General features: G+C 37.4%; 2 protein-coding genes and 2 pseudogenes across 2 annotated transcripts; 2 read left to right on the plus strand and 2 right to left on the minus strand.

Annotated features, from left to right (window-relative positions):
- The first annotated feature begins 1,819 nt into the window (after positions 1–1,819).
- LOC143605300 (pentatricopeptide repeat-containing protein At5g42450, mitochondrial-like) lies at positions 1,820–3,440 on the plus strand. The gene has a single exon (XM_077081464.1). The coding sequence runs from the start codon at positions 1,820–1,822 to the stop codon at positions 3,368–3,370; it is 1,551 nt and encodes a 516-aa protein (XP_076937579.1). The 3' UTR covers positions 3,371–3,440.
- Positions 3,441–4,313: 873 nt separating this feature from the next.
- LOC143606896 (histone H3.2-like) lies at positions 4,314–4,848 on the minus strand (annotated as a pseudogene).
- A 1,545-nt stretch (positions 4,849–6,393) lies between these two features.
- LOC143606886 (putative pectate lyase 4) lies at positions 6,394–8,897 on the minus strand. Its single transcript, XM_077082510.1, has 5 exons — positions 8,636–8,897; positions 7,291–7,642; positions 6,999–7,209; positions 6,840–6,908; positions 6,394–6,775 (listed from the first exon to the last, which is right to left on the minus strand). Exons 1-5 carry the CDS (start codon positions 8,874–8,876, stop codon positions 6,551–6,553), a joined length of 1,098 nt encoding a protein of 365 aa, XP_076938625.1. The 5' UTR covers positions 8,877–8,897; the 3' UTR covers positions 6,394–6,550.
- Positions 8,898–11,980: 3,083 nt separating this feature from the next.
- Positions 11,981–15,949, plus strand: LOC143606093 (ankyrin repeat-containing protein ITN1 pseudogene; annotated as a pseudogene).
- The last annotated feature ends 1,052 nt before the right edge of the window (positions 15,950–17,001 follow it).

Genomic DNA, 17,001 nt, shown 5'->3' on the forward strand with positions numbered 1-17,001 from the left:
AATTGGTAACTTCATGGAGTGAGAGTTTCATTGCATGAATATAAAATGATAGGTTATTTAATTTAATTTAATATGACTTTAAGGATGGGTGATCTTGATATGGCTAATATCTTTTATATGTTAATAATTAAAAAAAGTAGTAAAGCAAATGATAAAAGAGAACCATGTCTCAATTATAAGTACACCGAGTTAATACATGTAGCAGAAGTAGGCACACGGCTGATAATAAGAGTGGTGTTGCGGTGGTCTTCATTTAATGTGAGCAGGTTGCCCGTGATTAGAATTTTCATTAACAAATAGGGGAAACTATATTTTTTGACCTAGTGGATCATGATAACATACCTAGTTTCCTTATCCAAAAGCAGATATCTTCTTTTCAAGGTATTATCACTGACCAACTTTGTTATTTATAAATTATTTTATAGCTTTGTTATTTATAAATTATTTTATTTTTCATTTTCATAGATTTTATTTTATCAAGCTCCATATGTTACTTTTCCAGCAGGAAGTAGCCAAAGAATTGGGTATACCAGTACAACATCAACGTTTCTGGCTTTGGGCAAAACGCCAAAATCATACTTACCGTCCAAATCGTCCATTGACTCTTTTAGAAGAAGCTCAATCTGTATGTACCTTTAATATTTTTAATTGGTTGGTGATCCTTAATATTGCTGAATCTTTTTTTTTATTTTAATTTATGTTTAGGTTGGACATTTGAGAGAGGTATCAAATAAGGATAACAATGCTGAGGTTAAGTTGTTTTTGGAGGTAGAAGGACAGGTATCATTTATTGATATGGATTCATATGTAAATTATACACCTTCACCTCTTTATTATATGGTAATATTAAAAACAATATTTTATTAATTTCACTGATTATTTTATTGATGTAGGATTCACAGCCAGTTTCCCCACCTGCGAAAACTAAGGAGGAGATCATAGTTTTCTTTAAGCTTTATGACCCTTTAAAGAAGGAGCTTCGGTAACTCTCTCTCTCTCTCTCTCTCTCTCTCTCTCTCGTATACACACACATGTATATATGACACTTATAAGTAAAACTATTTGATTTCTAATTTTTGTTACATTACTCTTTAACATAAAACATTATTATCACTTTCATCAACCATATACATCAAGTACAAGTTTGATTTAAAGTAGCATAAACATTAAACATTCTAATTTCTACACTGCATTCCCCAAAATGAGAACCAACAACGATTAGTCCACCCTTCTAAATCCAAAACGGGCCTTGCTTTACGTTAGTTGTCGTTGTCGCTGTCGTTTTGAATTGTGTATAGAGAGCATAATAAGTAGAGAAAAGAGAGTTTGTTCTTCATTGGTATGTATGCATGTACACACAAGAACCCACTATATATAGGCTAACAAAGTTAATAGACACATAATGACACATGAGAGTTAAGAATGTGAATAGTCACCATAATAATAATAATAATAACATATTTAAACCATAACCTTTTATTTTCTAAAGGATTGAAAAGTAATGTCACAAAACGTGTAGCTTCATGATGTTGTACCAAAAGCTTTAAGAATTGATGTATACATTGACAAATTACTTTTCTTGCCCTATTATGAAATGTCGAGTTTACTCTTGCCATGCAATTATGAAATTACTTTTGTACCCATCACTCATCCTTTATATATAATATAGATATAGATAATTATAATTATTATATAGAGATAAATTTGTCTAGCCAAAATAGTTCAAGGACTATATAGTAAAATTACTTTTTTTTCAAAATTAATATATTTTTAGTTACCAAATAGCAAAAGTAAAAACAACATTTTTTTCACATTATTCATGAGAACTATAATATTATGTAAACAATCTTACAAATCAATTAGACAAATTCATAATCTTGTTAACACAAATCCAACTAACACCCAAAACCCTGATCAAAATGCAACCAAAACACCAGTTCCAGCCTCTAAAAACTGTCCGATTTTATTCGCACATAAGTTGTTCGATGAAATGCCTCAATGGGATGTTGTATCAATAACAACTTTGATCAGCCAGTTAACCCGACAAAACCGACGTGTCGAATCATTCCATATCTTCTCCCGGATGCTTGAGCTGGAAATCAAACCGACCGAATACACATTAGCATCGCTTATTCACGCGTCCACGGTTTTGAAGAATATTAATTTAGGAAAACAGTTACATGGTTTCTCAGTCAAGAACAGTTTGAACTCAAATGTGTTTGTGGGTAGTGCTGTTGTAAATCTTTATGCTAAAATAAACACAGTCGAAGAAGCCCGAATGGCGTTTGAAGATACCCGTAATCCGAATGTGGTTTCTTACACGTCTTTAATACACGGGTACCTCAAAAAACAAAGATTTAACGAGGCGCTAAATATCTTTAATACAATGCCCGAAAAAAACGTTGTGACTTGGAACGCGATGATTGGCGGGTACAGCCAAACGGGTCAGAACGAGGAAGCGGTGAATCTTTTTATTCAAATGTTGAGAGAAAGCCTCGTACCGACACAAAACACGTTCCCGTGTGTGTTTTCTTCAGCTGGAAATATAGCAGCGCTTAATATGGGGAAAAGTTTGCACGCTTCGGCTGTTAAAACTTTGGTTGATATCGGTGTGTACGTTGGTAACTCGTTGATTACGTTTTACGCAAAATGTGGTAGCATGGAAGATAGTTTATTGGTGTTTAACAAACTTCATGATAAAAATATTGTTTCTTGGAACGCGATTATTAACGGGTACGCGCAAAACGGAAGGAGTAAAGAAGCGGTTGAGTTTTATCGTGTTATGCAAGAAAACGGGGTGAAACCGAACTCGGTGACACTACTTGGGATATTGTTTGCTTGTAACCATGAAGGTCTTGTAGACGATGGTTATGCGTTTTTTAACGAGGCTAAACTCAAGAACCCGGGTTTGCTTGAACCGGCTCATTATGCGTGCATGGTTGACTTGTTGGCTCGGTCAGGGCGGTTCATGGAAGCCGAGAGGTTTATTGAAGATTTGCCATTTGACCCGGGGATTGGGTTTTGGAAGGCGTTGCTTGGTGGGTGTCGGATTCATATGAATAACGAGTTGGGTGAGTTTGCGGTTAAGAAGATATTGGAGCTGGACCCAAGTGATGTGTCGAGTTATGTTATGGTGTCGAATTGTTATTCGGGTGGTGGGAGATGGGAGAATGTTGCGAGTGTGAGGCGGGAGATGAAGGAGAAGAAGATGAAGCGGGTGCCCGGGTGTAGTTGGATTGAAGTCGGGTGTGAGGTTCGGGTTTTTGTTAATGGCGATCGAAGGTCGGGTCAAATGGATGAGATTTATGGGGTTTTGAGGTGTTTGTTTGATCATGAAGCAGAGTGTGGTTCAAGTTTAAACTTACTATGATTCGGTTGGAACACGATTTGACAAGTGATCGATACGACAAGTTCGGCCCGTTTGTTTTCGAACCGGTAATCTCACATGTTAAAGAGGTTGAAGCTGCCAAAACATAAATTGTAATGTAATTTTGTCAAAAAAAATGTTCAACTCGATCATACAACGTCCAATTCTTAATTACGAACTCTATGGTTTAACATCGGACTAAAATTAGCGAAAAATATACAAAGCTTGGGCTCAATAACTAAACGAGCTTTATTTGAGACACGAGCTCGGCTTGAGCTCAAAAAACCTCTGCTTGTTCAGAGCTTTTAATCATCCAAGCTCAAGCAGCTCGTGAATGGCTCGGCTTGTCATATCTAAAACAATGAATTTTTAAATACAAATTTGTTGAAAAAGATTATTTACAAACTCTAGTAAACTGATCCATCCCAATCCACCTTATAGTCAAACTTAGAGGTGCACAAAATACCGGGTTATGGACATGACACATAATGACAGAACCAGTTTCTACCTGTACCTAACAAGTGGTTACAGCCTAATATTGGGTTTTTCCCCAAACCTACACCCAAACCCGCCAAAACCAATTTCACATTTACCCAGTCAAAACCCAACCCGTCTCGACCCAAAAACAAAACCCATAGAACTCTGTCAAAACCCAATCAAATACCCGACTATACCCAGACCGGTCTCTACCCAACCAAGTTCATACTCATTTCCGATTCCTAAAAATACCAGTTTGTGACTAGGGATAAGCTTGTGATAGTACTGATACAGATCCCAAAATTCAGAAATATTTGGTACTGTTACCAAAATTATCAGTTTGGTACCAATACGATACCTATATTTCAAGCAAAATTCAAAAACTATCGGTGCCATACTGATACTGAGAACTCAAAATTTAGTAACAATTTATAACGTACCATAACAAATTCATCAACCTAGAGATTAAACATATTCAAGTTTCCATTCAAATATTCAATACAACCAGATAACATCATAATATCATAACACAAACACACTCAACCTCTAAAAACAAACCCTAAGCTCTCTCACCCCTAATCCTCCTAGCAAGCTGCATATCCTTCGGCATTATCGTAACTCTCTTCGCGTGAATCGCACACAAATTCGTATCCTCAAACAACCCCACCAAGTACGCCTCCGCCGCCTCCTGGAGCGCCGCAACCGCCGAGCTCTGGAACCGCAAATCCGTCTTAAAATCCTGCGCGATTTCCCTCACGAGCCGCTGAAACGGAAGCTTTCGGATCAACAGCTCAGTACTCTTCTGGTACTTCCTGATCTCCCTCAATGCCACGGTTCCTGGCCTGAATCTGTGCGGCTTTTTCACTCCGCCGGTTGCCGGGGCCGATTTTCAGGCTGCTTTGGTGGCTAATTGCTTCCTCGGGGCCTTTCCGCCGGTGGATTTGCGAGCGGTTTGCTTGGTACGAGCCATTTGCTTGTGGATTCAGAAGGCTTGAGAGTTTATTGTGTGATTTGGGGGTTTAGGGTTTTGAGGGTTTATTTATAAAGTGTGGAATTGGGAATTGGCGGGAATGGTTTTAATTTTTGAATAAATTGAAAATGGGTTTTTTTGAATTTAGCGGGTAAAGTATGTACACGTTGGCAATCCGTGTGGTTTAGTGGTGATTTGGGCCGTTGGATGGTTGTTCTTGATACAATGATATTTTGTTTGGTGTTTTTGTATTGTTTTTATTTTTATTTTGTTTTTCATCACATTTTAAGAAATAATAAGTATTATAATAAAGTACACAAACAAATACATAATGTATTAAACAGCAATAAAAACTGGTTATGATTTAGAGTCTAAATAATAATAAACCAAAAAAGAAAAAACATTTTCATAGATCCATACTTTTGACGTTATTTTACTAATCTCGTGAAAATAACGTTAAAAGTGACGGACGGTTAATCAGGCATCATGTAGTGGCGTTGATAGCTGAAAGATAAGGGTACATGCACCGATCAGTTGGTGTCCTGATGATTGAGTGCTATGTGCCTTATGTCCAAGGCTTGATGCAAAACTACTATCGAGCCGGGGGTCTCACCGGAAGCAGCCTCTCTATCTCTATGGGGTAGAGGTAAGGCTGCCTACATCTTACCCTCCTCAGACCCTACCATAGCTTTGCTATTGGTGGGATATACTGAGTACGATGATGATGAGGTGCATAAGCAAGATTATACTTAGGTTGTGTGTTGTTGGCTTACTAGAAGATGCTAGTTTAGCGTTGTATAATTGCCACGTAGGTGGTGAGTTTTAATATACTCATCATTTAATAAGCAAGTTATGATTAACTAAATATTAAAAAAAAATAGTGATTGATTGAAATGGGGTGGATCAGAACTTTTTAAGCCCTCTTGGGCGTTAAGTGGATGGCGCCTGGAGTAATTGGCCTTGGCACCTCTTGTTTACTTTTGATGTTGAGATTTCGTGACGGGTTGGTGGAAAATGTGGCTATTGACGTCCTTATACCACCTTTACAACACAAAGTCTTACAGTGAACAAGGAGAAGCAAGATGATAAATTTGTTCAACAAAATGAGGTCCACCACATAATGTCTAATTAACTCAAATCTAAGATTATTTAAATGATGACACACAATAGCCACCGGTAAACAAATTATCAATCACAATAACCTCATCACATCTTGCCATCAACTTATCCACCAAATGACCCCACAAAGCCCGACCCACCCGTCACCACCCTCCGCTAGTCAATTGCCACCAGAAAGGTGGCACCTCCTCCGGTGCAGCTGACTGGAGGTCTAAGATATCGGTTTTAAATGCAACTACACGCATTGAGGGGATGCATACATAATATTTTGCCTAAAAAGGAACTAGCATTTTAGTATTTTTGAAATAAGTGACTAGGCATATTATATATATGCGTGTGTAGGTGATGTGTGTAGGGACTGTAGCATAGAAGGGGGTATATGATAACTATGCATTATCTCAATTCCTTATCATCTATAAATCTGTAACTAATGGTTATTTATATAAATATATATATATATATATATGCCACCAGAAAAATAGAAAATATAAATCTTGGATCAAAGAACTTTAAACCAACCAAGGTTTTCACAGAAATACTCACAAATAAGTCACTCCATGTACTTCAAACTATTTCATCTGTAAGCAGCACGCATACAAATAATCACACGCGACTGTTTACATGCCAGGGGGGCGAGGAACATTCTGCCACCCTGTATAACGCTGTAGAAGATCTTTGAGCTCTTTCGTTGCAGGTGCAACCGTCCATGTCTGGTAGTGTTGGCTCGGGTGAAACAACTCACTTGTTGCAGTCGGTCCCATTAGCCCCGGTTGAGTACCACTCATAAATAGGTCACCCTGAGATATAATGCAGCCCGTACTTGTCTCATCTTTGTCAGGTGCCTGCACGACACACATTAATGTTATGGTAATTAATGATTTAATTCTAAGTAGCGTTGTGATTTACCTTCTCGGTGAGATATTTAAACGCCACTTTCTTCTGTCCCGCTTCATATATATTGCATTGTGAAAATATCTAAACATAACAACCAACAAGTTCTACATTAGTCATACTTGTGATTAAATAATATATAAAAAAATAACCGAGTTTGTTTAGAAACTAAACCTGCGATTCAACGCTGGCACAAACAGCATAAATCCCCCAGTTTCTGGTGTAATTGTTATACAGATGCACTTTCGCATACCTAACGCGTGGATGCCTCTGGCGGGTCCCATCAAAGAAACAATGGTGTATCGTAATACACATACATCTGTCGCCATGGTGCGAAGCATCCGCTCCAATAAGCATTGTTTTATCATGGTTTGAAAAGTGGCACCTGCATGCACAAAATACCATATCAAATAATCATTTTCAAGATTCATTTATAAAAGTATAAAATTAACGAGCAATTAATTACCGGGAAATGGTAATATGTGTGCTCTGACGAGTAATATCGATCAACCCATCGTCATAATCCTTGAGGCTACACCAATCGATCCAAATGTGCTTTGAATTGGGTTTGATTTGAATGCCATCAACATCATGACCTCTACCGCCTTCAAATTCCAAATTGCATATGATTACATGTTCGCATTCTTTAAGCCTGAGCCCTTTTCCTGTGAGCTTAATCCTTTGTCCCCGACCATCGATGGTCTTGTAAGACGATACATTCAAATAAGACGATAATTCAATGGTACCCGAAACTTCAAATACAATCCACAGAGGTTCTTTTACTCGACATCCGGCTCGGAGTGATCCCGGCCCGTCATCTACAACAAAATTCAAAACTTTTCACAAAGATTATACATTTCAAAACGTGAACAGTTGTAAATCATGAGTGGGCCGGCCACGTGAACTTTAATAATTCTTTTCTTTAAACGATTTACGTTTCTACCTCTGACCTTTAATAAAGTTATCATACGGCCCTTGAAATTTAAAAAATCTTTTTCTTTAAACGATTTACGTTTTGACCTGAACTTTATTTCGAGTTCTCAATTTAGTAATTTTTTTTTTCTTTTGTTAACAAATAATATTCTTTTATCTTTTTCTTATACGTTTTTTTTTTGTTAATTTGCTTATTATAATTTAACCGTGTGTCTTGCTTATTTTTACCATTGTTTAGTTAAAGCCTACATGGTCTATTATCAATCAATATACCACGTAACGTAAACACCATTGCCAGCACCCTCCTACGACCCCATTGCGAAGAGCAGGCTCTAGGCCTGTAAACGAACCAAACGAACACGAGCAAGAGCATGTTCGTGTTCGTTCATTTAACTTTAAACAAACAGGAACAAATATTTGTGTTCATGTTCATTCGTAATGAACATGCTCGTGTTGGTTTATGTTCGTTCGTTAAAAATCTAAATGATCAGTTCACGAACATAAACAAACATATATGAACAAACATAAACCAACACAAACAAAAATAAATGGGCATAAATGAACACAAACAAACAAATATCAAACATAACGAACGTAAACAAAATACAAATAACATTTAATTATTTTTTATTAATATTTAAACGAGCGTAAACGAACTAACATTAACGAACGTAAATGAACGTTCGCAGACATAAATGAAGTAATGACAAACGAAACATGTGTTCATGTCCGTTCGTTTATTAAATAAACGAACTTCCCGCTAAACTGTTCATGTCCTTTCGTTTATTAAACAAAATGAAACACGCAAATTCATATAAAACAACAATCATCTCAAAAACCCTAATTACTCAACAAACCCCTTAATAATCTAAATTAACCTGATAACGTGGTAACATGATATAATGCACCGTGAAGTCCACCAACGGCGAATCGACCGAACCCCTCGGCTTGACCGGCTAAGGCTCGTAAGCTGTGATCGACGTGAGAGTACGGAACTGATGGTGATGACATGTGGGTAATTGGGTGGTGATAATATTGAGGGGGTTGTACGCCTGGTGGTGGAGTAGGGTTTGGTAGGCTGTGGTGGTGGTGTCGGCCGGAGTTGTGGTGGTTACCCATTGATGAAGGTGTTGTGATCGTGAGGATGTGGTTTCTGACTAACCGACAGAATGAGTTGACTAAGTTTATGACAATTATAAATTATATTCTTTTCTTCAAAATTTGGTTACGAGGGATGAGGAGATGGTACTGGTATCGGTATTGAAGCGAACATTTTAGTATTACTATTAAAAGATGGTCAAAAGAATCGGTTAACTGAATTGACCAGAATATTAAAACGAAACTAAAACGGTTTGAAACCGTTATGTAAAAACCGGTTTAGAATCAGTTGAAATCGTAGATTCGGAACCGAAACCAGCCAAAATCAGACAAAAACCCGAGTCGAAACCAGTTTCAACCCGGACCGAAACTGATAAGTTGATTTTGACTTTTGTTGACCAAATCGAACCGGTTTGTACACCTCTAAGTATCGGTACCAAGTTATTCGAAAATTGATATCGATACCGGTACTTACAATATTTTTCCGAATGAACATTTTCAGTATATGTACCGAGTTCATACTTAGTAATGAAGTAATCTGGATTTAGCGATCAATGAGCTTTAGATCATCTGGTATTGGCTATGATGTGAAGATTTGGCCTATAGGTCGTAAGGTTTCAGGATTGAATCTGATTTTAATCTGGGTTTAACGTAGTGGGGTTTCAAACGGAGGGATTATCCATAATAGAAGATGGTGGGCTTGGGATACTTGAGATTACGAGCGCATGGTGTTGCCTTTGCCAATGGATTCCCCGCACAACTGATCTTCTATTCGTAGGTAGTAAAAACTAAAATAGGTCTGGTGGGCTCGAGACCAATTGGTATGATTTTTTTTTAATTTTTTTGAGAGGTTGCGAGTTAAAGTCTTGTCTGAAGCAATTTATTTCGGGTTGAGCTTTATACGGAGAATTCTCAGTTATGGACAGGCCTATGAACGAAATGAAGGAACACAAATAAAGGAATATCATATTTGTGCATTTAATTTTAAACGAACCCGAGCATAAACGCCTTTTTTTTCGTCTCAGAAGTCCATGCTAATAAAGATAACTAATTTGTTCCATTTTCACTTTTTGCAATTTTTTAATTAAAATGTTTATTTCTGACATAAAGAGACACATAGGTAAATATCACTAGCTACAAGGGGTTGGTCCACTTATGATTTAATGGTAGGAAGACTTGGGTTTTCGAGTGTAGACTTAAGTTCGAGCACACTTGTGTCACTTTGGTTGATATGACAATAAATTATTTGATCTAGGTCTTGAATGGTTGCAGTTTGAATCCCCAGTTTACCCGGGTTTTATTCTTACAATGTGTTACACTAAGTTCTGCTTTTGTGGTGATACAACGACTCTTAGTGACAGTTAACGGTCTGGTTTTCAAGAAAATGTTCAAGTCAAACTTTGAATTCAGCGTGAGCCTAGTTAACTCATAAGAAAGTCCTCATTATTAATTAGATAATAATAATAATAATAATAATAATAAAATTACGAACCTCGTGACAAAAGTCCGAAACCTTTAAATAACCTACGGAAGTACGGAGTCTTCTTGTCGTGTAAACCGACCGCACATGCAAAACTTAACTACGAGCTCTTGTTTATGGAAACACGTCAGCATCATCTCATCGCCATCGCCGGAAATTTATTTCTTCCCGTCGTCGCCGGAAGCCTTTGCATTCATATAATAAACCCTAATAATAATAATAATAATAATAATAATATCACCTACTGTATTCCTATTCCACACACACAATGATCTCATATTATAACAATAATAATAATATTAATATCCACTGAAACAATGAACACCGTCTTCGAAGGTAACCCTAATTAATTATTTTCCACATTTTCCTTCATATATAATCCTTTACGTTATTATTAATCACACACACACATCCATACGTGTCAGTTATTATTATTATTATTATTCATGTTTGCATGTAATATTAACTGTTATACATTTCGACATAGGAGTTGAAACTGCAATGCTAATGTGAAACTTGCATAATTTGGTTTTACTTTAATGCACATGAATGTAATGACTGAAATTGTAGTTAATATTGTGGAACTTAGAATTATTACATGTCAGACACGATAAGAAACGATTACTTGTGGTGCTAGATGTGAACACGCCACCACAATAACTAATTGTTTTTCTTTCTTTTTCTTTTTTTTTTTCAAATATGAACTTGTGTTTATAAATAGGTTATCATAAAACGACTGCTTAGGGACATGATAAATAATACATATGTATAGAGGTCTTAATTAATACATAGTTACATACATAATCTTTTTAACATAATAATCCTTAACATATTTGAAACAAAATCCATAAAAGTTTTCATAAGTACGTTATACATAACATACTTTAATAGTAATCAAATCATAACATTCAGTAAAAACAACTCTGAAGTCTAGGAGGTAAGGCTGTAAGGGAATGCGGCGTCGGATTTTCACATTTGTAACTAGGGAAGGGGTACACTGGGTAGTACCGCGTATACTTTTTTCATATTATGTAGCACATATTTATATTTTTAATAAAAAAACGTAAACATGTTAATAACAGGTTACTAACAAACCTTCCACCTTTGGTGGAGTGGTTATGCAAATGATGGATAAGTGTCTACCCTCTTTGAGGGGCCAGGTTCGAATCTTGAAGCCCCCCGAGTTTTCTATTACAGTGTATTTACTCCAGAGAGGCTTCTCTTGTGGAGGGTACAACATCTGTCATGTGGCAGGTGGCTGGAAATTTTCTCGGGGAACGCCAAGCCAAACTCGGATGCCAGCGTGAGCCCGGTTAAGACAACATAGTCTAGCCTGAGTTGGGTGGTGGGCTCCTCTTTAAGGAGTTGCGATCTAACTTAACTGTGAAAATTCGCCGTTAAAAAAAACAGGTTACTAACAGGATAACATGTGTTTAAAGTAGTAAACAGTACACGGATACAAACAGGTCTTATAAAGGTCGACCTGTTTAAGACAGAAAACCTATAAAGCCCAGATCCAAACCTGTTAATATCACTGTTGTGTCATGTTAACAGGTCCATGTCAGAAATTACCAGCCAGTTTGGTAGGATTTTGTAAGATTTGGTATTTAAAATCTGTTGCAATTACTGATATTCATTTTTGTTCATGCTTAATGTTAATGAAGAAGATGAGGAGGATCCGGAGAGGGTGTCGGATTCAGGCCCGAATCCAGTTCACCTTCGCTCGCCCTCTCCATCTCAAAGGACAGGTGACTTCTACCCTGCACCTTCTCCCAGGGCGCCTGCATTGGTGGTATCAAATTCTGGTAAGTTTTTCAGACTACCATCAAATGCTGGTAAAATGTTCGGTGCTTCAAGTTCCAGCAGCCTGTTAAACGCCTCGCCTTCATGCAAATCGTTCTCATATTCCAGTTCCAATTCGGGAAAGTCGTTACTAGGATCATGTTCAGGGAAATCATTGATGAGTCAAGGTGCGAAAACGAAGTATGTGCAGCAGTTGACAGGTAAACATAAGGACACCGAGCTTCACCTGGCTGCACAACGCGGTGATGTGATGGCGGTTAGAGATATTCTTAATGAAATCAATGAGCAGATGCTGAAAACCATGGCGGGAGCTGAGTTTGATGACGAGGTGACTGAAATAAGGGATTCGGTTGTGAATGAAGTGAACGAATTAGGAGAAACTGCGTTGTTTAAAGCTGCAGAAAAAGGGTTTATTGATGTTGTTAAAGAATTATTACCATATGCAAATAAAGAAGGACTTGCTTTGAAGAACCGGTCCGGGCTTGACCCGTTGCATATTGCAGCCCGAGAAGGTCACCAAGGTAATAGTAATAATATTATTGGGTTCGGATCAAATACAAATTAAATTAAGGTCATAGTTATTAAAAGCCCTCGCTTCTTGCACCTAGGCCCATTTTCCAGGCTAGGCCCAATATCTGCGCTTCTAGTTCCTAGGCCCGCGCTTCTTGAAGGTGACAACACCTCTACTGGCATTGATGACGGATCAAGAACAATAATCATTTGAACCTTTACTATTTATTACTTTTTGACTTTTTGGTTTTTATGTTTTGAACATTTTGGTACTTTGCTTTGAACATTTTGTTAATCAAGTTTTGGAATTGCATTTAAATCTGGACTCTTTTAGAGCTTTTGGTACTAACTAGATTATATTAAATGTTATATAATAGCTTTTGTTTATTATATATGAAGAATAGTATTATTTTTTTAGGGTTGAGATACTGTACAATAATGCCTTAACGTACGATAGGTACGCGAGACGCTCAAGGGCAAAAACAAAGGCAAAACCTAAAAACGCTCAACCAAAAACCTAAAACGCTCAGCCAAAACCTAAAACGCTCAAAAAAGGTTTTCGTGAAAAAAAGTAAAAAATTGATCGATTAACGATCCAAAACTGTTTTTTTCGGTGAACCAATGATTAATTGGATATGTATTGACGATTCCGAGATGTTGGGATGTGATTTCATGGATCAATTTCGTGAAAAAGGGGATTCGCGTACCTTTTGTACGATAGACTATTATTGTATTGGATCTTTTCCCTATTTTTCTAATACATAATATATGTTATATATTTTTTATTTGAGTGTGCTTCTTTTGTCTTAGGCCCTCACTTTTTTTGCGCATCGCGCCTAGGCCCCAGGCGAGGCCTATGCGCCTTAAGTGCGCCTAGCTCCTTTGATAACTATGATTAAGGTACTAACTGTGAGAATCAAGTAGTGTAATTATATATACAACATAGTGTAATTACACTACTTGCAAATATAATTACACTACTTGATTCTCACAGTTAGCACGTCAATTTAATTTGTACATTAACTTTCCCCTAATATTATTATTGTCATGACTGTTTTGCACTTTGTGAACTTTGTGTTAGTTAACTTTACGATATGCAGAGATTGTGAAGATCTTGTTGGACCATGATCCCGGGCTTATCAAAACAGTTGGTCAATCAAATTCAACCCCGTTAGCAACTGCAGCTGCAAGGGGTCATTCATCAGTAGTTGATGAATTGTTATCGCGTGATTCTAGTTTAGTAAGTGTGACAAGATCAAATGGTAAAAATGCATTGCATTTGGCTGTAAGACAAGGCCATGTGGACATAGTTAATGCATTGCTGACAAAAGATCCACAGTTGGCTAGAAGGACTGATAAGAAAGGTCAAACGGCTTTGCATATGGCGGTTAAAGGGGTTTGTTGTGAAGTTGTGAGGCTGCTTCTTCATACTGATCCGTCTATTGTCAATCTTACTGATAAGTTTAGTAACACGGCTTTGCATGTAGCCACACGAAAGAAACGGGTTGAGGTAATTATTAGATTTTAGTAAACTGGTCGGTTTTAAAAGTAACAACATAGTGGCTGGCTTTCTTTTTTAGTTAACCAATTCTGCTTGTGATTATCTTAAATAATATGTATTAGTCTTTTAGATATATTGTGGTTAGGGGTGCAAATGAGCGGAGCCAAGCCCAATCTAGTCTAGTTTCGGCTTGGCTCTTCTAGCTTAAGGGAGCTTGAGTTTGGCCCGTTTTGAGCTCTGTTTCTAGAGTTTGAGTTTGACTTGTGAGTAGTTTACAAACTCATGCTCGAGCTCGGCCCGTTTTGAGCTCTGTTTCTAAAGTTTGAGTTTGACTTGTGAGTAGTTTACAAACTCATGCTCGAGCTCGGCCCGTTTTCAGCTCTGTTTCTAGAGTTTGAGTTCCGCTCGTGAGTGGTTTTTCAAACTCATGCTTGTGCTCGACCGGTCTCGATTTCTGTTTATAAAGTTCGAGTTTGGCTCATGAGTGGTATTTCAAGCACAAGCTCGAGCTCGGCTCGTTTAGAGCTCTATTTCTGACGTTTGTGTTTGGCTCTTGTGTGGGTTCAAACTCATGCTCGAGCCCATCTCATTTATTATTTTTTAATTATTATATTTACATACATTTAAATTAAATAATTATGATTTTTCCATATAACATAATATATATCATTTAGTTATTTCCATCATAATTTTATATTTAATAATAATAATGAAGTAAATATATTCATATATTAAATAAAAGTTATACAAAATAACAGACTCGTTTAGGTTCACAAGTCTAGTTTAAGCTTGACTTGATTCAAGCTTTTAACATGTCGATTTCGAGTATCTTACTAGCAGTTTGGCTTGTTTACGACACTAATAAGTTTAAAATAGCTGACTATCTAAGAGTAATATAAGTTGCCTGTTATTAATTTATTACCTGACTGCAGATAGTGAATGAGTTATTACTTCTTCGTGACACAAACGTGAATGCCTTAACAAGAGACCAAAAAACCCCTCTAGACATCGTGGACGGGCTCCCATTATCCGAAGAAGCCACAGAAATCCGAGAAATCCTAGCCCGTTATGGAGCCCGCGAAGCAAACGACTTAAACCAGCCACGAGATGAGCTTAAAGAAACAGTCACAGAGATACGAAACAACGTCCACAACCAAGTGGAACAAGCCCGGAAAACAAACCGAAACATGAGTGGAATCGCAAAGGAGCTGCGTAAACTCCACCACGAAGGAATCAACAATGCAACCAACTCGGTAACAGTAGTAGCTGTTCTTTTTGCCACAGTTGCATTTGCAGCCATTTTCACGGTCCCGGGTGGGGACAATGATAATGGGACCGCGGTTATGGCCCACAGCGTGTCGTTCCAGGTGTTTTTTATATTCAACGCTATCGCGTTGTTTACGTCGTTAGCTGTTGTTGTGGTGCAGATAACAGTTGTAAGAGGGGAAATAAGGTCCGAGAGACGGGTGGTTGGGGTGATTAATAAGTTAATGTGGCTAGCGTCGGTTTGTACAACGGTTGCGTTTATTTCGTCGTCGTATATTGTGATGGGGAGGCATCATCGATGGGCTGCGATTTTGGTGACGGTTTTCGGGGGTGTGACAATGGCTGGAGTATTGGGGGTTATGACTTATTATGTGGTCAAGTCTAAGAAGCTGAGGAGAGTGAAGAGGAAGTCGAAAGGGTGTCGAAATGCGGAGCTTTCGGACGCAGATGTTCACCCGATTTATGCTATTTGATTGTGTTGTTGTTGTTGTATAGAGATTGAAAGTTTTATATTTGAAATAAGTTTGGTTATACTTAGATTAATGTTTTGTTAAAAAAAATTAAATAGTTTAGTGTCTGATAGACTGATACAATGTTGCATAGAAACAGTGAAACACATACCAGACTTTGAAGTTGTTTATGCAGCTGATAACTGAGATGAATGGTTAATAAATAAATTCTAATGAAAAGTTATAATTTTTTAATATAGAAAGTAGAGTTAATTGCAATTTTGTTGATGACCGAAACCTTGTACGACTATGTTTTGGGCTAACTAACAAACTCTAAAAGAAAAACAGGGGGTGGACCCCAGTTGATTTGGTATTCATGGGCGCTAATGTGTTAACGGGGAAGGGATAAAAGGATCCCTCCTTTAACACCTCATTTTAACAAGCATGACGTGGTGTTTGGGGGCGTTAAGAGACTAATGTGGCCAATGTTTAATGCCCCATGTGAACCCACAATGCATAGTTTAATGGCATGTGTAACAAGTGATCAAGAAATTATTATACTGAGATGTTGAACTTATCAAAATTGACATCTGGTGTTAGGCTTCACGCTATGGGGTGCGGAAGGGAGCTCCCCCTGCACACCGTCGAGGGGAGCTCAAGGGTGGTGTGCGAGAGGGGGGGGAGCCACTTAGTTGTGTACTACTGTACTCTATAGCACACATGGTGAACCACAATGGAGTAGATGGTTAAACTAGCTCATATTATGCGTAAGATTCTCGGCAGCTCACATATCTTTATCGCTATAATTAAACTAAAAATCATAACATTTTCTCTCATATACAATTAAATAATATTTTTTTACATCTTTATCATTATCTTTTCTCTCTCATCCATTCACAACCACTTTCAAATATATTAAAAAATAAATAGAGAGTGAACAATGTTTCTTCAAATTTACTCATCTATTAAAAATTCTATCTTTCCTCCATTCACAACCTATTACAATTTACAACCCTCTTAAAAATTATAGAGATCTCTCTCACAATATTTTAGAGGAGCTATTGTGAATGCTCTAAATGTAGTAAGCTAGACCAACACATTTGTTTACTTTATGCGCACTAATGTTACATGTATGAT

This window comes from Bidens hawaiensis, unplaced genomic scaffold (assembly GCF_021521415.1).
Source record: "Bidens hawaiensis isolate Kalapana, Puna unplaced genomic scaffold, B.hawaiensis_p1.1 tig00002123_1, whole genome shotgun sequence".
NCBI lineage: Eukaryota > Viridiplantae > Streptophyta > Magnoliopsida > Asterales > Asteraceae > Bidens > Bidens hawaiensis.